Below are 25,565 nucleotides of genomic sequence, written 5' to 3'. Positions count from 1 at the left end.
AGCTTTTCCTATCAAATTCTATAAAACTAGGGTTCAAGACAAGAAATTCTAATCTTTACCTACTTTGTAAGTCCTTTGTGCAAATGTTAAAATTCCCCCATAGAATAAAATCTTTGTTTAGACAAAGGTCACCCACTGCATTCCAGGAATGATGGCTTAGAGCAGTGACCCCTTTCCTCTTCCTTGCTATGTAGGCCAAGCTGCCCTGGAACTCAGAGATCCACTTGTCCTGAGTGCTGACATTAAGAATACACCCCACCATACCCAGCTCTTCCAGTTTTCAGCACCCATTTGGTGACTCACAACATCTGTAATTCCAATTTCCGGATATTTGTGTGTATACACACACACACACACACACACACACACACATGCAAGAAAAACACTCCTCCCTCCCTCCCTCCCTCTCTCTCTCACACACACACACACACACACACACACACACACACAACTACTGCTGAGCCGTGTCCATGGAGGTCCCGATGCCTGGCATCTGGGCCTTCTTTTTCTCTTATCTCCATGCCTGACTTAAAAACTATGATGGATTCTCCATCTCTTCACTCCTAGCAGCTGCTAACATTTTCAGCTTACCTATTCTATTGCTTTTCTCTCAAGCTGGACTAAAATTGCTTTGAGCTTCCTTCCAAATCTGTTTTCAAATCCTTTTATTAATGAGATTCAATGACTCAAAAGGAGACCAGAATTTTTGGAAATACTAATGTAGAGTTATTTGGGTAATGTTAGACCTCTGCAACATTAAAAACAAATACCACAGGAAAGATACAGTAAATCAGCCAGGAATTCTTATTTTTAGGTTAAAGGATATAGTGTAGTAACCTGAATGTAGGGGTTTCTTTCAGGTTCACACCTTACAACTGCAGCTGACCATAATGACACAGTAACAAAAGCTGTTTTTGCACTAGAATATCTCCAGCAAATAACACATCCACTGTACACAACTACTTTATTAGCAGCAGCAGCAGCAGAACAAATTTGCTTAAGTGAAGTCTTAGTAATTAAAAGAACAAGCATGCACTGAAGGGCTTAGTCTAGCATGCCGCATATAAGACTCCTTAACCAAAAAATAAAATTTAAAATTATGTGACAGTTCAGGCATATAATTTTTAAGTTTGCATCTTACTTACAGAAAAAAAGAATGTGTAAAAGCACCCATTCCCACTTACAGATCTTCAGGCATTTATTTTACCATTCTTGAGAAGTGAAAGAGTACTCAGATCTTCCCAGGTTTACTTCTCTTGAAGACATAAGACTGTCCCACACCTGTTATTTTATTCATATCTCTCCTCTAAACACCAAAGAAATCAGTTATTAATAGACTATAGAAGAAATAAACATTTCAGGTATGTGTTTCTGCTGTCAGAAAGCTGATAGAATAGTTGTTTCCCAGAAGCCATGCCCTGGCAGTCACATCATGGGGCTGTGAAGAAGTCCAGTGAACAGTCCTCTTCATTAGCCATATGGCATGCAGAACTTATCACAGGAAAGAAACCCTAATGATTCAGTCTTTCGCATCTCCCACTCCATCTGCATTAATGGCAAACATAGCTTCAGCTTCAGGAAGACAGGGAGAGTCATATATTTTGCAGATTCTGGTCTCCCCTCTTCCTTTTCTCAGGTACAGCCTGACCCAAAGACACAAACAACACCACCAAGTTATAAACAATTCTATTCCTATATAATAGAACATATGTACATTTCTAAAATGGTTTAAGATAATTTTTAATGTATTTAATGTACCTCCAAAATGGAGGAACCCATTTCTGCAGTGACTCTCTTATTGAAAAGCTCTATGGAATCAACATTTTATAATTAGGGAGACATATCAACTATTCATGTATCTTTTTTTCACAACTGAGAGATTTTAGTTACAAGTAGGTGTTTGTATGTGATATGTGCCCATCAGAGACCAGAGTTATTGGATATACCAGAACTGGAGTTCTAGGAGGTTGAGAAGCCCCTGATGGGGGTGCTAGGAACAAAACTTAGGCACTCTATCTACAACACTGGTGCATGCTTCCAACCACTGAGCCATCGTTCCAACTGCAAACACTCGTATCACCCAAAGCATGACAAATTCAGTGAGGCTCCTCAGCGTCAATACTGTAGCAATTTTAGTAGGGTTCAGTGCAGGTGCTTTATCTTTATATCACAGTGTATATGACATCCGTTTTGCTATCACCTTACCTGGTGGTTGAGGCATGAGCGATGATATTTCCTCCAATGGGTTTTTTGGGATCTGCAGCAAACATGGCTGCTCCATCCACTTGGGCTACCACCTGGTTGGTGATTACCACTGCTACACCAAACTGACGAGGGAAAGATGTCAGTTCTGTGACCACAGACATACAAGAACCTTAATGCTCACAACAACAAAATGGCCAACTAGTGGTCATCTTTGATAAAACAAGGTACTAATGTCCTCAGAAGACTCCTGAAATTTGGAGCCATTGAAATTTGTAAGAAATTTGAAATTTCTCGTTTCGTTTCATTTCTTTTTTCTTTTGGTTTTTTTCAAGACAGGGTTTCTCGGTGAAGTCCTGGCTGTTCTGGAACTTACTCTGTAGATCAGGCTGGCCTTGAACTCAGAAATCCGCCTGCCTCTGCCTCCCAAGTGCTGGGATTAAAGGTGTCCACCACCACCACCACCACCACCACCACCACCACCACCACCACCACCGGGCTTTTCTTTTCTATACTTTACCTCATCAGCAAGTCGAAGCAGCATCCTCAAAAATCTGGCCAAATGCATTTGCCTGGCCGAAAGCTCTCCCCGACCCGAGTAGTCTGTTCTGTAAAGGGCAGTAGCACTGTCTACAATAAGTAGTGCATACCTGTAAGAAACAAGAATTGTCTACTTTTTCTCCCCTACAACCCTACATTTTTTTTCACCTTATTTTATGTGCATTTGTGGTTTTGTCTGGATTCATGGCTATGTGAGGGTATCAGAACCAGACAGTTGTGAGCTGCCATGCTGATGTTGGGAATCCAACCCTGGTCCTCTGGAAAAGCAACCAGTGCTTTTTTTTTTTTTGGATTTGTTTTTTTTCCGAGACAGGGTTTCTCTGTATAGCCCTGGCTGTCCTGGAACTCACTCTGTAGACCAGGCTGGCCTCGAACTCAGAAATCTGCCTGCCTCCCTGAGTGCTGGGATTACAGGTGTGCGCCACCACAGCCCAGTTGCAGCCAGTGCTCTTAAATACTCTCTCTAGGCCATTAAAGATCACCCCCCCAACCCCCAAGACAGGGTTTCTCTATGTAGCTTTCAATGTCCTAGAACTCAAGATATCCACCTGCTTGTTTCCAAGTCCTATACAACCACCACCCCACTCCACCCTAAGTTTTTACATTTTCTACTTTTCTTCTTTTGAGACTGGGACTTGTTACTTATATAGCCCAGGCTGTCATGAAATTTATGATCTTCCTGCCTCAGTCTCCCCAAGCTAAAACCTGAATAACCGACACCTACTTCCTAGCATGTGACCATATGCACACACCTTTCCTTTAAATGTTTGTAAAATGTTCAACCTGATACACGGTGGATCATGGGGACTTTGGTGGATGATTTCTGTTTTGGTTTTGATAGCTCTAGGGTTTTTGTCTTTCAATATACTTAAGACTAAACACAGGGCCTCAGGCATCATAGAAAAGATTTTTTCTGGCAAATGCCTTTAATCCTCCCAGCACTTGGGAGGCAGAGGCAGGCAGATTTCTGAGTTCAAGGCCAGCCTGGTCTACAAAATGAGTTCCAGGACAGCCAGGGCTACAAAGAGAAACTCTGTCTCGAAAAACCAAAAAAAAAAAAAAAAAAAAAAAGTTTTTACTGATGTGACTGAAATCATAAAGTATGTCAAAATAAGAACCGAAAGGGCAAAGAAAATGAAATAGTGGGTAAAGTACTTACCATATAAGTGGAAGGATCTGAGTTTGAATCCCCAGAACCCATGAAAAGCCAGTCAAGGTAGAATGTGTTTGTAATCTCAGCACCTCTACAGAGAGAAGGCATGTATCTCTAGAAGCCTGTGGACCAGCTAGCCTGGTTTTCACAATAGCAATGAAGAGATGTGGCCTCAAACAAGGTGGAGAGTGAGAAGAAATGCCCGCACTTGTCCTCTCACCTATAGGCTCACCCACGCACACATATGAATATGGATGTACACATAAACACAAACACATCACACACAAGATACAGAGTATTTTTACTGAAAGGAACTTGGGGTGGTGTGCTGGGTGGTTTTGTGTGTCAACTTGACACAGGCTGGAGTTATCACAGAGAAAGGAGCTTCAGGTGAGAAAATGCCTCTATGAGATCCAGCTGTAAGACATTTTCTCAATTAGTGATCAAGCGAGGAGGACCCCTTGTGTGTGGTGCCATCCCTGGGCTGGTATTCTTGGGTTCTATAAGAAAGCAGGCTGAGCAAGCCAGTAAGGAACATACCTCCATGGCCTCTGCATCAGCTCCTGCTTCCTGACATGCTTGAGTTCCAGTCCTGACTTCCTTTGATAATCAACAGCAATGTGGAAGTGTAAGCTGAATAAACCCTTTCCTCCCCAACTTGCTTCTTGGTCATGATGTTTGTACAGGAATAGAAACCCTAACTAAGACAGGTGGAGAGATGGCTCAGCTATTAAAAATACTTTCTGCTCTTTCAGAGAACCAAAGTTTGGTTCCTGGCACCCATATTGGGACATAACCACCACTATCTCCTGCTCCAGGAAATCTGATGCCCTGTTCTAACCTATATAGATACCATGATACATTAAACATACATTCACAGAAACACACTTTTTTTTTTTTTTTTTTTTGGTTTTTTGGATTTGGTTTTTTCGAGACAGGGTTTCTCTGTATAGACCTAGCTGTCCTGGAACTCACTCTGTAGACCAGGCTGGCCTTGAACTCAGAAATCCACCTGCCTCTGCCTCCCAGAGTGCTGGGATTACATGCGTACACCACCACTGCCTGGCTTAGAAACATACTTTTAAGTAAAAATAAATCTTTAAAATGCCACTACATGGGAAGGCAGAGGCAGGAGGACCTCCATTGGTTTGACGCCAGCCTGGTCTAAGACAGCCAAGACTATATAGATAGACTCTGTTTAAAAAACAAAAAACAACCCTTAAAATGTGAATCTATTTCCATTCCAACTATAATCCAGATTCAAGGAAAGGACCAGGGCGCACTTCATGTCCTGCTGAGTCCATACCTAGATTCTACCATCATGGCTGACGCTTGGTACAGGAGCTGGGTCTGGTGGTCTGTGTTGAATCCTCGAGCGTATGCAACATTATCTAGGACATCACTGCCCGAGAGACCGTACCTAGAAAAGAGATTTTTAGGCTGAAGATAGAGCTCAGTCAGGTGAAAAATTACCTAATATTTCTATCACCCACAAAGACAAGTCGCAGCATTCCTACTGGCTTTAAGTCCCACAAATATGATTCCTGTTCTATTAGAGGTATGGGCAAGCCAAATAGAGGTGATAGCACCAATCACTTTAAACTGAAAGTGAGACCTAAGGATACATCAAACTTATTCTCTGAGGCCTCCTTACAAGAAACTGTCAAGTCAGAAAGTCAAGAAGTACAGTTAGAATTAGCAAGAACAAAAATAACCATTTAAAAATTATGTTAAATGAATGACCTTAGTATTTCTTATGCCTCAATGATTATAGAGCAAACTATGTATTTTCCTTTTTTTTTTTGGTAGTTTTTCGAGACAGGGTTTCTCTGTGTAGTCCTGGCTGTCCTGAACTCACTCTGTAGCCCAGGCTGGCCTCAAACTCAGAAATCCACCTGCCTCTGCCTCCCGAGTGCTGGGATTAAAGGCCTGCGCCACCACGCCCAGCTTGCAAACTATGTATTTTCTATTTTCATAGAATGATTTGTATTTTCTTAACATTGTAACTGCCACCTAAGATATAAATGCTCAAGACAGCTGAAGGCACTCTGTTTTTCTCTATCTATGTTCTCTCCCTGTCTCTTACTATGTTGTCACCTGGCTGTCCTTGAACTCAAATATTTGTCTGGCCATGTCTGGAGTGGTAGAATTAATGGTGTGTTTCAATATGCCTGGCTCAACAATTTCATTCTTATTCAATATGTAACAACAGGAGGAACTCCCTCTTTGAAGGCAGTAAGTTTGATTTATTTATCTGAGAACTTAACCAAATGCCTGTTGTAAGTTTTTCTGAGATTTTTTGGGCTGGGGCAGGTTTTCTAGGCTAAACCCAAATTCCTGGGCTATAGTCATCTCAAGACTTAGCCTCCCAGTAGCTGGGTAACAAGAGCCTAGAAACCATACTTTGCCAGCTTTCCCATCACCTCTAAAATAGACTTGATTCTTTTCCTTTTGCACTTTTAAATCTTGGCTATAGAGTCTAAACACTGGGGAGGAAAAAGAAATAAAATTTGCTTTGCCACATGCCCAACCCATTTTTGAGACACCCCATGTTCAAGGTCTCTAAAATTCTCAATTCTTTAAAACACTATACAAGTGTTAGCTATACATCTTGCTGGCATTAAGGGGTCTTTTCCTGAGAGCAAACACTTCCCCAAGGTGTTCACATGAGTCTACTCACCGAGGCAGGGGTGAAGGGACCGACACAGAGCAGACCGCGGGGAGAGACATGGCCAAGAAACCCACCATTCCTGTTTTCTGTATCTCGGACTGGCCTGGAAACCAGATTCTCCCGCCTGTCTCTCAAGTGCTTGTGAGGGGCTATTTGCCTTCTTTCACAAGGCTATAAACACATTTCCAGTGTGTTTTGTATACTAATAAAGCACTGATTGCTTTTATCCACACCCCAATGAGAAACATGCGCATTCACTTTGGACCCAAGTAATGTTCTGTTTGTTTACAGTTGTTCTCTCATTTAATAATTCAAAAGATAATGCCAGGACTGACAAAATGGTTTAGTAGGTAAAGGCACTTGCTACCAAGCCTGACTCCCTGGGTTCGATCCCCAGGACCCATGTGGTAGAATGAGAAAACAGACCTCTGTGGGTTGTTCTCTGATCCACACATGTGCTGTGGAACCTGTGCAACAACATGTACACAAGCAAAACAATTTTTTCTTTTTAAATTTAAAAGTTATTTAAATGAAATCTAACCGTCTCTAATTCTTTTCAAGCTTGTGTTCATGATCCTCTCATAAGGATAAAGACTTACATAGTAAGACTGTCTCAGGAGGCAGAGAGGAGGGAGGGAAGAACACAGAGAGAGTATGCAGACCTTGCATGGTGGGATAGGCCTATAACTCCCAATACTGGAAGGTGGACGCAGGAGGATCAGGAGTTCTAGGTCAGCCTCAGCTCCACAGTGCATTCAAAGTCTAAGAGAGTGTTTCAAACAAGGCAGGTACGATAATGCATCATATCTAACCATGCCAGAGGCAGAGAGGAAAGTATTGGATGTTTCAGGATACCCCAACCTTGAATTTTGATCAAACCTGAGCTATATGGTTAGACCATGTCTCAAAAACAAAATCAAGGGGCTGGGCATGTTGGTACAAGTCATTTTGAACTTTATATTCAGGCCATTGATCCATATCTTAGTTATCTACTTATTTATTTATTGTGTGTGTGTGTGTGTGTTTTTTTTTTTTTTTAGATGGTTTCATTATGTAACTTTCAGACTAGGCTAGCCTTCAGCTCACAGAGATCTGGCTGTTTCTGTCTCTTGACATGACTAACTCTTCCCATACACATCTTTTTTTTTTTGTTCCAGAACTGAGAATTGAACTTAGGGTCTCATGTATGCTAGACTTTACCTCTGTCCTATAACTAGTTGCATTATCTATGTTTAAGTCAGAATCATCTGTAATGACTACTGTAGTTTTATAGTGAGTTTCCAGTTAAGGTCTTGGGCTGGAGAGATGGCTCAGTGGTTTAAGATCAGTAGCTGCTCCTCAGAGGTCCTAGGTACAATTCTCAACACTTACACATCAACTCACAACTATAATAGTCACCAAAATTCCAATTTGATATCCAGTGCCCTTTTCTGGCCTCTGAAGGCACCAGGTGCACAGACACATGCAGGCAATACCCCTTCCTCACAAATAAATAATAGATAGATAAAAAAATGGAGCTCTAGATTTTTTTCACATGGATCTTATGAGTTTATCAATTTTCCAAAAAACTTGCTAGGATTTTGACATCATTTATAGATTTTTAACAATCTCAGTTTTGTGATATACTCTTGGATATTAAAAGATATTGGTGCTTACTGCCCTTGTAGAGGACCTGGGCTTACTTTCCAGAATCCACATGGTGTTTCAAAAACATTTATAATTCCAGTTCCAAAGGACCCGATACCTCTTCTGGCATATGCAGTCCTTGCATTTGGTACATAATCATCCATGTAGGTAACACTCATACATAAAATAACAAACCTTAATTACGTCTATAATTACCATACCTTCTTGGTGAACTTATTTCTTTTTCTTTCTTTCTTTCTTTCTTTCTTTTTTTTTTTTGAGACAGGGTTTTTCTGTGTAGCCCTGGCTGTCTTGGACCCCACTCTGTAGACCAGGCTGGCCTTGAATTCAGAAATCCACCTGCCTCTGCCTCCCACTTTTTTTCTTAATGACAAATACTCTTCCAGAGAAAGTGAGATGGCTCAGAAGATAAGGACTCTTACCATCAAACCTGAGCTCAATTCCTGGAACCTACATGGTGGATGGAGAAATTAACTCCTGGCAATTGTCCTCTGACCTCCACATACATACCATCATGCATGGGCATGCCCATGCCTATACAAATACATATACAATGAAATTTTCCTCACCAGGCAATGGTGACACATGCCTTTAATGGTAGCACTTGGAACGCAAAGGCAGGTGGATCTCTGTGGGTTCTAGGCCAGCCCTGTCTACAAAGTGAGTTCCAGGCCAGCCAGGACTACACAGAGGAACCAGATCTTGAAAACCAGAAGTTTTCTTCCCCAGTTTTACTAGTATTTTTCTGGGGAGCTGCTGCAGTATTTCAGTTTCTGTTAGGGTTCATGATTGTGTTGTCTTTTTTCAAGCCTTTTTATTTTCAACCTGTCTTTAAAGTGTTTCTTTGGAAGACATACATAGTTGAATTCTACCTGAGATATTTATACATTGCTGAGAAATGAATGTTTCCATTAAAGATTATTGTTTCCACCACACACATAACTGGGGTGTAGTGTAATAAGACACATTTCAGGCAAGCTAAACTTGCTAAACTCCAGTAACAGGCTAAACACATTCAAGCCCCGTGACCCACCTCTCAGCCACTGCCAGCAGCCGCTCCGGCCTGAAGGTGCCCTCCGTGTCAATGTACATGGCCTTCCCTTCACCTCCACCACGATCAATGGGGAGCTGGGGAAACAAACAGTGGAAACACCCACTCTCCTGATACAGTTGCCAAGTTCCCCATGATAATCCCCTAACTTCAAATAAGGGTAAAACACTTTAACTCTGAAAATATATACATATATTATACTATATAACATATAATCTCAAAAATAAAAAACTATAATCATTAAAAAAAAACTTAAGCCAGGTGGTGGTGGCCCACGACTGTAATCCCAGCACTCAGGGAGGCAGAGGCAGGCAGATTTCTGAGTTAGAGGCCAGCCTGGTCTACAAAGTGAGTTCCAGGACAGCCAGGGCTATACAGAGAAACCCTGTCTCGAAAAAACCAAATCAAAAAAACAAACAAACATAAAACAAAACCAAAAAAATCAAAAAACTTAAGATAATGAATTTGGAATGGCAGCTCACATCTGGGAGGCAGATGCATCTCCATGACTTTGAAGCCAGCTTGGACCACACATTAAGACCCAGGACAGTCTGGGTTATAAGATGAGATCAGAGGTTGAAAGCACTGGCTATGCTTCCGGAGGAACTGGATTCAATCCCTAGTACCCACCTGGCAGCTCAGTACTGTCTGTAACTCCAGTTCCAGGGGATCTGACAGCCTCATAAGACATACATTCAGGCAAAACACATAAAAACAAACAATTTAAAAGAGAAAAGAAAACAGCAGGGCCTATAAAGATGGCTCAGTGGTTAAGAGCACCAACTGCTCTTCTGAAGGTCCTGAGTTCAAATCCCAGCAATCGGTAGCTCACAACCTCTGTAATGAGATCTGACGCCCTCTTCTGGTGTGTCTGAAGACAGCTACAGTGTACTTACATATACAAATAAATAAAAAAATAAAATAAAAGAGTACTGCCTGTACTTCTAGAGGACCCAGGTTTCATTCCTAGGACATATCTGGTGACTCACAACCCTGTATCTTTAATTCCAGGGTACAAAAGACTACTCTGGTTTTCATGAACACTAGACATGCATACACAGTAAAACAAACAAACAAACAAACAAAAATGACAATTAGAGGCAACAGGACATATTCTCTTTTGATAGAAATACAAGTTAATAGCAAATATGGATCACATAAAGTCAGTGTTTTGTTGGAGTTGGACTGCTTAGAAACAGTCCTAACTATGAGATAAAACTGCATATTAAGACCAATCAGGCCGGGCAGTGGTGGCTCACGCCTTTAATCCCAGCATTTGGGAGGCAGAGGCAGGCGGATTTCTGAATTCGAGGCCAGCCTGGTCTACAGAGTGAGTTCCAGCAAGGCCAGGGCTATACAGAGAAACCCTGTCTCAAAAAAACCAAAACAAAGAAACCAATCAGTTCAAAGGTCAAACATTTGACAACTGGCAATGATGGTCCATGTTTCTAATGCCCATCTGAAGAGGATCAGGAGTTCAAGGTCAGCTATGTAGTAAATTTGAGGCCAGTCCTGGCAACATGAGACACTGCCTCCAAATAAACAAACTCATCCATCCTGAGTGTAGCAGCTCTAAGACACTGTGATCCCAGTGCTGTCAGAAGCAGAGAAGAGTTACTTGAGTGTGCGGAGTTTTGCAGCAACAGAAAACCCAGTGAGTTCCAGGTTCACAGAAAGACTGTCTCAAGGAATATAGTGGAGATGTAGACACCATGAAGTTAGCGGGTGGTGGTTGTTCTTAGTGGTGCTTTGATACAGAACTCACTGTGTATCTAAGCTGATTTCAAACTCATGATCTCCTGAATGCTAGGATTACAGGTTTGCACCATTAACACTCTAGGCTAGGTTAGAAGTTTTCCATAGTCGGGTGGTGGTGGCTCATGCCTTTAATCCCAGCACTCTGGGAGGCAGAGGCAGGCAGATTTCTGAGTTTGAGGCCAGCCTGGTCTACAGAGTGTGTTCCAGGACAGCCAGGGCTATACAGAGAAACCCTGTCTCGAAGAAAAACAACCCCCCCCCCAAAAAAAGTTTTCCATAAATATTTAGTTTTATAGAGGTGCATGCTATTTTATCACTTAACATTTTAATGATGCTATGGTACAAATTCTTCAGACATTTATTTATTCTTGGGCAAATGTGAAATGTTGTAGATTATTTTAGATTAAATAATTATTAGAGATCTAATGCTGTGAAGTTTCATTTCATTAAGTTGGGAAAATATGAACAATGATTACAGATAATGCTTAAATTGAAGTAGTAACCTAACACTCCCTTATATTCTGGTTCTAGTTCTTGGACTACTAACACGAAACTGTTCTGACTATTAATGAATTAGCATTCTTTGGGGGGAAAAAGTAACAAAGATGTATAGCTGTTGGGCACCTCAGAATGTCACTTAAGACTTTGTTTAGTGTTAACAGGCTAGGATTCTATTTGTTTTTTAAAGAATTAGCATGGAATGCGGGGTTGCCATAGAAATGATAGTTATACTGGACTAAACATCGATTCTACAGGAATCTCTGTCAAACAGACATAGAGAGGGGGCTAGAGAGGTGGTTAAGAGTGCTCAAAGACCTGAATTTGTATCTCAGGACTAAGTTAACAAGCCAGGTTTAGTCTCAAGGGAATATGCAATCTTAGTACTATGAAAAACAGAAATGATCTTAATATGTGGTCCAAGCTGGCTGCAAAGTCATGGAGATGTATCTGCCTCCTAGATGTGAGCTGCCCTTCCAAATTCATTATTTTAAAGGTTTTTTAAAAATTATTATTTTTTTTATTTTTTGGGATTCTACTATATATTACATAGTACAATATATGTAATGTTTTCAGAGCTAAAGGGTTTTAACCCTTATTTGGAGTGGAGGGGATGTGGTTTATCATGGGCTTGCTGACTGCCAGTCCAGCCGAAAGACAGGAGCTGTAAGTCCAGGGGGAGACCCTGCCTTACAGGAGCAGAGTGGGGAGTAATAGACCTTCTGGTCTCTAAGCGTGCACAGGCATATGCTCCTCAGACATACACGCGGGTGCCACATACACAAAGTAAAAAGTTATAGACAAAATATTTCTATTAAAAAAGACCAGATATAATGTTTAATGAAATATGTCAGGTTATCGTTATACATATATTTTTTGAGACATATGTGTAGACTGTGAGGCTAGTGCACTGGCTACTCTTCCAGAGGACTGGCCTTTCTTTCCTAAGCAACCACAAAGAAGCTTATAACTACTTGCTGATCTGATTAGCCTGAACCCCAAAAACTCACCTGGCATGTAACAGCCAACGTATGACAGATTTGTGTCTTCCCAGTTCGGAATTCTCCAAACATCTCTGTGATAGATCCAGTCTCAATTCCACCTATGAAATTAAAAAGTATATCACATAAAATAACTGTGTAGGAAGTACAATCATTGTAATGCTCTTGGAGCACACGGATGTTCCATAATTTAAAACTCCTATTTTCAATAATCAGCAATTTGTTAATTTCTTTTCTTTTGGGCTGTGCTTACAAGTGCACACCTCTAAGCCAGCTCTGTGGGTAGATGAAGCACAAGGATATAGGGTTTAAAGCCTGTCTGGGCAACATAGGATGTTCAAGGCCAGTCTGCACAATACAGAGAGAATGGTGGAATGCCACTTAGATAAAAAGGCCTGGATTCAACTCTCAATATTGCCAAAAATAAAATAAAAAAAAACAATAAAACTCACTACTTGTTTTTAAATAAGCATAGGTTATTTGCACTCATCCCCAAGTCTCCCAGGGTTAACTTTACATTCCTTCAGCCCTCAGTATGTTCACATCTTTCCATATGCACTTATTTGTGTTGCTATAGTTTTTAGGCAGTTTTATTGCATGTACAGTTTCAAGTAATTGCTACAATTAATAAACTTATAGAACTCAGCCAAGAAAAGCCAACAAACAACTTCAGCAGTTTTAATATAATCCAGTATTTACTATTTCTTGTGAACCTCCTTGTCCAATGTACTTAAATGTACCATTCATGCAGTTCTAAAATCTTAGGAGATATGAACTCTTATCACCCTCATCTTGAGGAAAACAGGCATAGGCACATTAAATAAATAATTGCCACCAGGAACATTATTTACACGATTGGTCCAGTAAGTAAACACTAGAAATGAGAATTCTTTTATTTATTTTTTATAAGACAGGGTTTTATGTAGTTCACGGTAGCCTCAAACCGACGATAACATTAGACAGCTAACCCCTTTTCCTCTAAATTCCAAGTGCTGGGATTACAGGCATGAGCCATGGTCTCTCTACATAGCCCCTTGCTATCCTGGAGGGAAAGGCATCTTCTTGGAGAGGTTAACACTCAAATTTTAGTATGATTACTGAACCCATGCTGTTTTATACCCCAAGAAGAAAGAAAAAGTAAATAATCAAATAACTAGATTAATAGCAAGAACCAAACTTAACTTTTCAACAATGATGACAACTATGATTTCAAAAGCTTTCAAAAGCTCAAAAAAATTAAAGACAGGTTCGCGCTGTCTTTAATCACACCACCTACGGAATAGAAGCAGTGGGATCTCTGTGAGTTCCAGGTTAGCTGGCACCACACAATAAACAAACAGATAAACAAATAAATAAATACTAATATGTGCTGCACTCTGAGTAGTATTTAAACAAAGACTGTTTTGTAGCAGGAAGCATAGCTTGGTGGTAGAGGCTGTGAGTCTGTTTTTAGATTTGTTGTTATTGCACTGTGTGTACAGCACACATGAGCTTGATGTAGAGCACAGAGGGTAACTCTGGAGGATGCGATGTTTCCTCCTTCTGTGGGTTCCAGGTCATCAGGGTTGTAAGACAACCATTTGCTGTAACCAGTCATCAAATTTTCAATCTTGTGTTAGAATTTAAAAAGCAATCAATCAAACAAACAAACAAACAAACAAACAAAAAACCATAATATATAATATACATATAATACTTATTTACTTAAACAGAAGGAATTCTTTAAATAAATATATAGTCAGAGCTACAAAGCAAAACAATGTTTCAACAAAACAGAACAAAGTCAAAAGTCATTTAACTTACAGGCAATTTTAGTATTTTATAAATCAGAGCCAGATGACTAACTAATGCCTATAATCTCAAATCCTGGCAGCTGGAGTATAGGGGTAGAAGCCCAGGAATTTAAGTATATCATTAACTCTTGAATCAATTCCTAAAACCACTAAAAATAAAATAAAAAAATTAAAAAATGAAAATGTCTTATTTTAGCTGGGCGGTGGTGGCACATGCCCGTAATCCCAGCACTCTGAGAGGCAGAGGCAGGCAGACTTCTGAGTTTGAGAACAGTCTGGTCTACAGAGTGAGTTCCAGGATAGCCAGGGCTATACAGAGAAACCCTATCTCAAAAAAAAAAAAAAAGTCTTATTTTAAAAATGTTACATTTGTAGAATGTTACAAAGAAATATACAAGGAAGGAAGTTCTAGGCACTCTTCACCTAACTTCCTCCAATGCTACCCTCTCTTCCAAATGTAATAAGAATCTATGAGAAGCTGACATTCCTATAATACAAAACACATTTAATTCAGCCTGAATCTTAGATCTGTTGATACAAGCCAGGGAAACAAAAACGAAAACAAACAAACAAACAAACAAACTACAATCTCCTCAAAACAAATAAACAACAATCTAAGCTAAAAAACCTTACAAAAGCAAACCTACAGAATCAGCCAGTCAAGGCCCTAAAGAAATCTACTGTTCATACTTCTCTATGCAGTACTCTCAAATTCTATAGTAATAATTTGGTTTTGCTCTGATCTACCAGCTGTGTTAATTAGGGTTTATAAAATAGGATAAGGGATTACTATACCTTGGAGCAGTTTGTCAAGCTCTTTGGAGCCAGTAGTAATCTGTATGATTTCTGACCGGCGTTGGTGAAATTCAGTTGCAGTAGTAAAACCCATTGGAACCAATTTTGCTGCCTCAGTCTAGGAAATAATAAGACAAATTAAACTAGTAATGTAACACAGGTAAAGACATCACTATCTGGGAAAGTTGGGACCCAAAATGTTTTAGACTGTGATTTTTTTTTTATATCTTGGGGTACTTGGGTAGACTAATAGTTGAATATCATTCACTGAAAATTTCCAAATATCCTAAAATCTGAACCTTCTTTAGTATGAGGTTTTTGACAAAAAGCTTTCAGACTTCTGTGCATTTCACCTCTTATCTCTGCAGTGGAGATGCTCAGCCTACATGTGCTGTAAGAGCAGCCCAGGGACAGAAGAGGAGGACACTCCTGTGCTAGGACAGGGGCGCACCACCATAGGAGCACAGGAAAGACACCGAAGCAGGTCTTTATGCCTTACTTCCTGCCTGTCATCCCTTCATTCTCCTCCCTTGTAAACAAGGATGCTACCCACAGCTTTCCTCTTTATTGTTTATTTTCCAAGTATATACAAATAACATTTAAACCTTACATTAGAAACAAAAACTATACTTTAGGCTGAAAAATATCAGTCTTAATATAATGAGACAATAAAACTAAACATCTAGGGGTCTAGAGCTATAGCTTGGTGGTGAAGAGCACTTGCTGCTCTTGCAGAGGACTCATACGGTGGCTTACAACTGTCTATTAACGCCAGTTCTAGGGGACCCAGCACCATTTTCTGGATTCCTTTGGCACCAGGCATGCACACAGTGCACTTAAATACATGTAAGTAAAACACTCATACATATAAAAGTAAATAAATCTTTGCAACAATAGCAACAACTAACAGTAACATCTAGAGGCTGGAGAGTGGTTAAGAGTTCTTATTCTTGCAGGGGTCGTAGGTTCAGTTCTTAGAACCCACATGGTGACTCACAATCACCTAAAACTTCAGTGGCAGGGACCCACCTCCTTCTTCTGACCTCTGCAGGCACCAGGATATGAAGCACATATATAGAGGCAAGCAAAACACTCAAACACATAAAATTAAATACATCTTAAAATCATCCATGTATGTAGTATTTGAATGTCAACATGAACTTACATAAACCCAGACTGCTGAGGTTACAGGTGTGTATCCCCATGCCTCAATTTCTTTTCTTCCTTCTTTTTTTTGAGACAGGGTCTTATTTTGTAGCTCTGGCTGTGAGGGAACTCATTCAGAGATCCACCTGCCTTTATCCCCTGAATGCTGGGATTAAAGGTGTGTGCCACCATGCCTGCCTTTGATTTCCCCTTTTCCTTCTCTTCTAACACCTCTGTAGACATTTCTTCTGTTCAGATACCTATAGGTTTTAAGTCTGAAAAGGAATCATTCAGCTTGCTTACTGGTCCAATAAAACAAAAGTTAACTTTCAAGCAAAGTTCCACAATTTTCATGTGAATAAAAAGTAGGATTTTTTTTTTTTTTTTGCTGGTGCCTTTGATCTTATACTTGGCAGAGAACTGTCTGATGTTTGAATATCTTCTTGTACATCCATCCCGAGGCCAGAAAACCCTCTAATAAATCTCTTGTATAGAAACTTAAAGGAAGTTGTGAGATACTTGACATAGGGGATGAGAGCTAAGCTCAGGCCCTCTGCAAGATCAGAATATACTCTTAACCATGAGTATCTCTCTAGACCCTTCACACTGTTGCCTTCCCTTTGAAATATAACATATTAATATAGGCTAATAAAAACATTAAGAGATACCATGTTGGGATTGAACCTATGACTTTCAGCATGCTGCGTTACCACGTAACTTTTTATATAAATATTTTACCAATATCATATTAACCCCCCCCCCCCCCCCCCCCGATCTCTCAAAGTGGTACTGACAATTAACTGGAGCCTAGAACATGCTAGGCAATACACTCCACTTAAACATGTACCCAGCCTCTCTTTACATTTTATTTCTGGGCTGGAGAGATGGCTCAGTGGTTAAGAGCACAGACTGTTGTTCTCCTGGAGGTCCTGAGTTCAATGCCCAGCAACCACATGGTGGCTCACAACCATCTGTAATGGGATCTGATGCCCTCTTCTGGTGTCTGAAGACAATGACAGTGTACTCATATAAATGAAATAAATCGTATTTTAAAAATTAAAACAAAATGTTAAAAAAATATTTCTGAGACAGGGCCTCACTCAATTAAGTTGGACAAATTGGCCTACACAAACTCACTCTGAAGCAGGACTAGCTTCCAACTTCCTGTCCCAGACCCTGTAATAGTTCAAACTACAGACTTGTACCTTACAATGTGGCATCAACATTTTTCTAAATTGTTTTAGTGCCTGCATTTAGTTGTATATATTATAAATCTATTTTGGGGGCTGGAGAAACGGGTTAAGAACACTTGCTGCTCTACCAGAGAACCAAGGTCTGATACCCAGCACTCATATGGTGGCTAATGAATGTCTGTAAATCCAGTTCCAGGGGATCTGATACCCTCTCCTAGCTTCAGAAGGCAAGTATGTGGTACATATGCCAAAACGGCATTTGCATAATAATTTTAAATATAACTCTGAGGTGAGAACACATTCAAAATGATAAGGTGCACAACCTTACCGTGGGGTGGTGGGAACATGTTTTTGGCAGTATTTATATCAAGTCCCACGATGCTGCAGTCCTCCACAGGAAGTGAGAATGGAAGAGGGCTAATGGCTGTACTACGCACTTCCATGTACAAATTATTCTCACTAATGCCTCCGCCCCCTCCCCCATCTCATAGGTATACTTACCAGAATCTTGTCAGCTTTGGCTTCACTAATTCCCTTAATATTTATTAGTTCCTTCTTTGGTGCATAAGCAACAGCCTCCACCGTATGGTAACCGGCTTCTTCTAATTTTTTCACATCATTGGCATTTATGCCACATTGCTGTGAGAAGACAATGACTAAAGTTAGGCTTCTTGTCTAACATGGGTCATACACCTCAGAGAAGGTAACTAATATACGCAAATCCCTGAAAAGTTTGACTACACATGAATCATTAAATAACAAATTAAAGACATACGCCTGGTCTATAGAGTAAGTTCCAGGACAGTCAAGGTTGTTACCCAATAAATCCCTGTCTCAACAAAACCAAAACCTGTTAATGGCTTTTTAATAAGTGTGTTACAATTTTCCCCTTAACCCAGTTAGATCCCAAATAATTAAGACTAGACTATATTTTTATTTATCAATTTGTAAGGACAAAACAACTGAGCAATTATTAATTTTAATCTTCTACGCTAACCTGGCTACTTCCAAGCCCAAATCTCCGAGATACTTGCGTTCTATAGCTTTCTCTGCTCCAGTTGTTTTCCAATGGTGTCTCCTGAGCTGGCTCCCATGGCTAATTCCTACCTCCTCTCTCTGCTGCCCTCTCACCTGGATGAGAGGAAGTCCAGCGGCTAGCTCTACTGAAGAATAAATGGGAGCAATGCTCACACAACACTGAGGTAGGAGATAGAATAAGAATTGTAACCAGATATGGGGGCCCATAAATCAGCATTTGGATTACCCAGTGTCAAATATCATTATGTCTTTAAAACACAAACACCAAATTACCAACTTTTTCATTATCAAAATTAATAATTTTGGGCTGCAGAGACAGTGAGATATGGTAGTGGCTCCTATTACCCTGAGGAGGCTGAGACAGGTAGATCCCTGAGACTCACTAGCCAGGCAGCCTAGTCTAATGAGTGAGCTCCAGGTCAAAAACTGTCAGCGAAACAGAAATAGATGAAAGGAGACTGGCTGGGACAAGAAAGGGGATTAGCAGGAGAAGTGCAAGTGAAGGTGACAGGGGTGATGATCAGAATACATCATAAACATAACCAAACACACCATTATGCAACGTAACACATGCTAATTAAAAATCACCGCCCACTCCAAAGGGGGCCATGGGAAAGAGGCGTGGCTTTGGGCCAACCCAGGTTCCTAGCACCCACGTGGTGGCTCACAACTGCCTTAATCTCCACTTCCAGGAGAATCTGAAGCTCATTTCTTTTTTTTCTTTTTTGGTTTTTTTGGACTTGGTGTTTTCGAGATAGGGTTTTTCTGTATAACCCTGGCTGTCCTGGAACTCACTCTGTAGACCAGGCTGGCCTCGAACTCAGAAATCCACCTGCCTCTGCCTCCCAAGTGCTGGGATTACAGGCGTGCGCCACCACCGCCCGTCCTGAAGCTCATTTCTGACCTCTCTGGGCACTAGGCACAGAGGTGGTGTACACATTCATGAAAGCCAAACACTTATATACAAAGAATAATAAAATAAACCTAGAAGTTAAAAAATAAAACATAACATACAAAAAAACAGGCAATGCTGGTTATATGACTATAATCCCACTGGGTGTGTGCGTGTGAAATAAGGACTAGGAATTAAGGTTATCCTCACCTACACAGTGAATTCAAGGCCATGCTAGGCTACATGAGACCTAGTCTTAAAATTGAAATAAATATCTAAGCTGGGTGAAACTCATTGGTAGAATACTTGCTGTCTGAACTTGCTTTCTATTTCTTTGATAAACACCATTACCAAAAGCAAATTGGGGAGAAAGAGTTTGTTTTACTTTGTAGCATATAGTTTGTCCAGAAGGGAAGACAGGACAGGAACTAAAATACCGACCATGGAGGAGCACTACTTATTGATTTGTGTGTAATGGTTTCCTCAATTTGCTTCTGTATACAGCCCAGGACCACTTGCCCAGGGCTGGGCCCTCCCACACTAATCATTAAGAAAATGACTCCACTGTAAAAGTAACTTTTAATCACCTGATGTAATTGTTATCTCTGAAGGCTTACTGCCCCTCTCTGCTAACCTAGGCTAGTCCTGGACGCCTCCTTACAATTTTTTTTTTATAACTTATTTACTAACTATTTTATATATATGAATACACTGTAGCTGTCTTCAGACACACCAGAAGAGGGCATCAGATCCCATTACAGATGGTTGTGAGCCGCCATGTGGTTGTTGGGAATTGAACTTAGGGACTTCTGGAAGAGCAGTCAGTGCTCTTAACCTCTGAGCCATCATCTCTCCAGCCCACACCTCCTTATAATCTTATCTAGGCTTAGAATGTTTTCATTCTATGATTGCTACTGAATAAGCTCAGCCTTTCTTGTTCTTTCTGAACTCTAGCTGGTTTGTTCAATTCAGCTGGCTCAAACTCTGCCAGGCTGACTGATTCAATCTGGCTTCTCTCAGTTTCTTACTAAATTGCTCTGCTTGACTTCATAATAACTTTGGCAGTATGTTCTAATCTTCTAGCTCCTTCACATTCTCTGGCTCATTTTGTCTTGACCTGTGTTTAGCTTATTCCCTCTTTGCAAGCTTACCTATACACCTGTATTGGTAAAAATGCCTTCTTTTCCTTCCTTCTCTCTCTTTTTTTTTTCCTTCCTCCTCTCTTAAGTAGCCTCCTCTTCCTCTCTTGTTGTGAGAGTTGGGCATATCCCATTCTGAAAAATCTTTCTCTGACTTGTCACTTTAGCAGTCAATTATACATTACCTTCAAACAAGGGTGCTTCCTTTTGCAAACTAATTTTACCTTCAATATTTGGGATTAAAGTGTGTATTATCATGTGGTTACTGGCAACTGAACTCAGGCAGGACCTCTGAGAAGAGCAGCCTCTCTCCAGCCCCCTCACGAATAGTCTTTAAAAAGAAGTTATGACCAAGAACTTTCGATGAAGGTGGAAGGAGAAAGGCAGTGTCAGAGTTGGAGAAAGTGTCTCATGCAGCCCAAACTTGTAAGGGGCAAAGGATAACCTGGGACTCTGGATTCTTTTTGCTGCATTTTGGAAGCAAGTGCTACCAAGCCCACCTCATTTAAGTAGTTTCCAGAGTCTTGAGGTTCAGAAAATTATATAGATAGAGACAGAAGATCAAGGTGTTTTCTTCCACAGGGTCCTTTGTATAGCAGGCAGAAATATTGTACAAATCTAGTATGTACTATTGTTTTGCGTGTGTGGTATATGTGCATATGCTCATGTGTGTTTAAGTTTGTGTGTACATGCATAGAGGCCAGGCGTGTCTGCCTCATTTATTTTGGGGGACAGGGTCTCTTACTATACCTGATTCTCACTGATTGGCTACACTGGCTCACCCAAAAGCCCCAATGATCCTCTGAGTACAGGCATTGCCACTCTGCCTGGGTTCTGTGGGTGCTGGGGATCCGAACTGAGGTCTTCACTGTTTGCACAGCATGGACTTTGCCCACAGAGCCATCTCCCCAAGCCTCTTGTTTGTTCTGCTGCTGATACTTTTTTGGTGGCTTGTTTGAGAAAGGTTTCACTATACAACCCTTGTCCTGGAACTTGCTATGTAGACCAGGCTGGCCTCCAAAAGAATTCTGCTTCAGCCTTCCAACTCGTAGAATTACAGGTGTGAACCACCATCCCCGGCTAATGCTTCATATTCTCAATGCTGAGTCCTAAAACAGAGGTGGGTCTTACACCTTAACAACCCCACACACTTCAGTCTGCCCAATGACAGCCCGGGCTATCCCCTTTCCTCCGTGCATTCCTGGGTTACACGAGTAATTCTCCATTAGCATCTTTATGCTTAGTACAAATAGCACAGAGATTCCATTATGGGATCCTAGGCCTTAGTTTCTAAAGTTCAACTTGTAGGGAGAAAACAGAGCAGGAAAAGAATTGTCGAGAGACTTGACTAGACAGACATGTTTAGCAACAATCCTGTGCTTTTCTGTAGAAACCTCGACAACTTCCTGAAACCCCAATTTAATTTCTCTAAAGGTTAATTTCTTCTATTAGGTATAAGAATTTATTACAGCATTGTAAGTAAATACTTTTCGACTAAGTACATACCTCTAACCGTGAGATAGGCTGTGGACCAAAGCTTTCTTCTTCCACTGAAGTATCTGCACTGGCTTCAAGCTGCATTTGCATAGCCATTACTAAAAAAATACAGACAGGCACCAGTATGAGTGAACACTAGAGAAATATTCTGGGTTAATTAAGAACTGCAAGTTTAGTTCCCAACACACCTTTGAAGAACTGCAGATAGCCCTCCCTACCCACAGGTTAGGACCAAGTGGTACTCTTTCAGAGGATTCAGGTTCAGTTCTCAGCACCCACGTGGAAATTCATTAAGTGTTTATAATTTCAGTTCTAAGGGATCCAGCACCCTCTTCTGGCCGTGCAGGCACTGCACAGGAGTGTTATGTTTACAGGCATAGAGACAAAACATTCAAACACATAAAATAAAAATAAGCTTAAAACAAAAAATCCAGGCATGTCTGAACTATAGCTATGGGCTGCATGCAGCCAAGAATAGCTCATTCAAAATAGGGTTTTTTTCAAAAATTATTTTTACAAGGCAGCAAGTTCCAAGCTTTTCCTTTATTACAGGGTGAGTAAAACTCCAAAATACAGAATATTTTCATCTTCTTGGAACAGAGAAATTCTTGAATTAGATACATAAAACAACAATCTAAATGTGAGCAGTAGTTCCAGCCTTGAAAACACAGGCTGGAAATATAGCAGCCTGTGGTAGAGTCCTTGTCTAGCATATGAAAGAGGCACTAGGGTGAATTCTCAGCACCACAAAGCAAACAAGAAACTGAGTATATTTATTTTACTATCAGCAATGAAGATGGGATTCAGGTCCCTGAACAGGTTAAGTAACTCCCGAAATAAACCAGAAATAATAATAAATTAGCTCTGACTACATTGAGACTTACATCTTCGGGATGCAGATCAGTTGGTAGTATTTGTCTACCATGCATGAAGCCCTGAGTTTGATGCTATGCAGTGCATAATACCAACATAATACATGGTAGTCATGTCTGTAATCCCAGCATTTAGGAAGTAGGTAGGAAGACTAGAAATTTAAGGCCATCTTCTTTTGTGTAGCAAGTTTGAGATTAGCGTGGATTACCTATCTAAAAAACAAACAAAAAAGCAACAAAAAAGACAAAAACTGTAGAGAAATTATTTGCTACATACATAATCAGAGGTGGATAATCAGAATACAAATATAAAAAACTCATTCAATGGTGGGAGAGATGGCTCAGGGGTTAAGAGCACTGATTGCTCTTGCAGAGGTCCTGAGTTTAATTCCCAGCAACCACATGGTGGCTCACAACCATCTGTAATGGGGTCCGATGCCCCTTCTGGTGTGTCTGAAGACAGCTACTGTGTATTCACATACATAAAAAAGGACAACAGAAATCAGATTCAAGGAGGTATCTTAGGGCTGGAGAGATGGCTTAACGGGTAAGAGCACTGACTGCTCTTCCAAAGGTCATGAGTTCAAATCCCCACACCCACATGGTGACTCACAACCAACCATCCATAAAGTGATCTGACTGGTGTCTGAAGACAGCTACAGTGTACTTACACATAATGAATAAATCCTTTAAAAAAAACCCAAACCAAAAACATACATACAATCTCATCAGTAATCAGGAGAATTAAAACCATAAGAGGAGAAAGACAGCCTGGTATGGAGGCTCATGATTGTCCTAGCACTTCGTGGCCGAGGCAGGGAGACTACCACAAATCCAATGGCTGGGCTGCGTAGTTAGATTATCTCAAAAAGTAGCCATTCCCAAGTTCACAAAACACTATATGACCTTCATAAAATATCATGTGTTGAGACAGGAGAGAAGGCTCAGTGGTTCAATTCCAAGCATCCACAGTTACATATCAGACAGTTACAGATCAACAACTGTCTGTAACTGTCTGATATGACAGACACACATTCAGACAAAACATAAATGCATATATAAACCATTAAAGCAAGTGTTGGCAAGCATGTGTAACGAGTGTTCAATACCACTGGCATATTTACATGAAATTTAAAAACAGGCAAAAGTGAGCTATAAAAGCAGAGTCAGGGAGTTCAAGGTCACAAGATCAGTTTTCGATAAAAAGCAAGATCCATGACCAAAAACAAACAAACAAACAAAACAAAACAAAAAATCGCCAAACCAAAAGGCACCTACAAGGCAGAGACAGTAAATTCCCAAGTTCCAAACTAGCTTCTGGGTTACAAAATTAGATCCTGCCTAAATAATGCTTTTAAAGGTAGGCCACATTAGTAAACAGTTTTAGAAGTCACTGTTTAGCCATAAGGGTGAGGGGGAAATACTAAAAGGATAATGGGAGGTTTTTAGCATGGTAACAACAGTCTATTAGTGATTATATGGATATATTCATTTTGCAATAACTCATGTATGTATACACTTGTATTTTATACATCTTTGTATCTTATACTTCACTTTATTATTATTTCTTGAAAGTTCCTTTTAGATTTTTTTTTTGTGTGAATGAGTATTTTGCCTACATACATGTATGTGTACCACAAGCATGCCTCGTATCTGAGGTCAGAAGGTGGCACTGGATCCCCTGGAACTGAAATTATGGTTGGTTGTAAGCCACCATGTGAGTGTTGGGAACTGAACTCAGTTCCTTTGCAAGAGCAACAAGTGCTCTTAAAGGCTGAACCACGTCTCCAGCCCCTGTACTTCACTTTTCCTTTTTCAGAGACAGCTTCATTTGTAGCTCAGGTTGGTCTTGAAACTTGTCATCCTCCTGTCTCCCCCAAGTGCTAGGATTATACAGGTGTGAGTCATCTAGCCAGGATTCTCTTTAGAAATTTGTGTTATATTTTTCTTTACGACTCTTTTGCTTATGCAATCTTTGAACTCTAGGGCTTCCTACTTCAGTCTCCAGAGATAGCAGCCACTACACTCACTTTAAAGTAACCAAGAATCTATTAGCCCTGGCCTACTATTCAACAGCTGAGAACACTTATCTCTGGATCTCAGCTTCTTGCGTCGGGACCACAACAGAAGTGAACTTGAAAGTTTGTACATTCCAGCACTGGGAGACTAAGGGCGGCAGTTCGAGCCCAGCCTAGCCTAGTCGTGAGCTCGGGTCTCAAAATAAATGCTTGAAGTACAGGTCGGTTTTCTCCACACCGAATTCAGTGGGTCAGTTGGCGTCGTCGGTCGGTTGGTCGCCTAGCTCCTCCTTTCTCCGGTTTCTCGGCGTAGCGGGGACCCACAAAGCTGGCCACGGGAGCACCAGCCCGAGTTGGCCCAAGAAGCCGAGCGGCCGTGGGAGGGCTCCGCCCGCGCCTTACACTCACCTGTCCCGCAGCCGTGGACCGCTCGCTCCTCCCGGCAGCCGGCTCTGCACACACCACGCTTGCTCCCGTCACCCGGCTCGAACGCACTTCGCAGCTCTTCTGTCGGGTCTACTACGAAAAATTTCAGTCCTCCTAGCCACACTTCTGGGAACGCCTCGGCTTTGCCGGGCGCGGACCAGCGATGGGCGCGCCTTTCAGAAATCCCGCCAAACCCTCACGCTCGCATTCCTGC

At 40.9% G+C, this 25,565-nt stretch overlaps 1 protein-coding gene across 1 annotated transcript; it reads right to left on the bottom strand.

The window, feature by feature from the left end:
* Positions 1-777: 777 nt before the first annotated feature.
* On the bottom strand, positions 778-25,565 carry Rad51 (RAD51 recombinase). Its single transcript, XM_052183257.1, has 10 exons — positions 25,334-25,565; positions 22,045-22,133; positions 17,971-18,108; positions 15,131-15,248; positions 12,552-12,643; positions 9,268-9,362; positions 5,223-5,336; positions 2,723-2,852; positions 2,206-2,327; positions 778-1,643 (listed from the first exon to the last, which is right to left on the bottom strand). The coding sequence occupies exons 2-10, from the start codon at positions 22,129-22,131 to the stop codon at positions 1,520-1,522; spliced, it is 1,020 nt and encodes a 339-aa protein (XP_052039217.1). The 5' UTR covers positions 22,132-22,133; positions 25,334-25,565; the 3' UTR covers positions 778-1,519.

This window comes from Apodemus sylvaticus, chromosome 5 (assembly GCF_947179515.1).
Source record: "Apodemus sylvaticus chromosome 5, mApoSyl1.1, whole genome shotgun sequence".
Classification (NCBI taxonomy): domain Eukaryota; kingdom Metazoa; phylum Chordata; class Mammalia; order Rodentia; family Muridae; genus Apodemus; species Apodemus sylvaticus.
The sequence above is the reverse complement of the archived record's forward strand: the minus strand, read 5'-3'. Positions and strand labels throughout refer to the sequence as shown.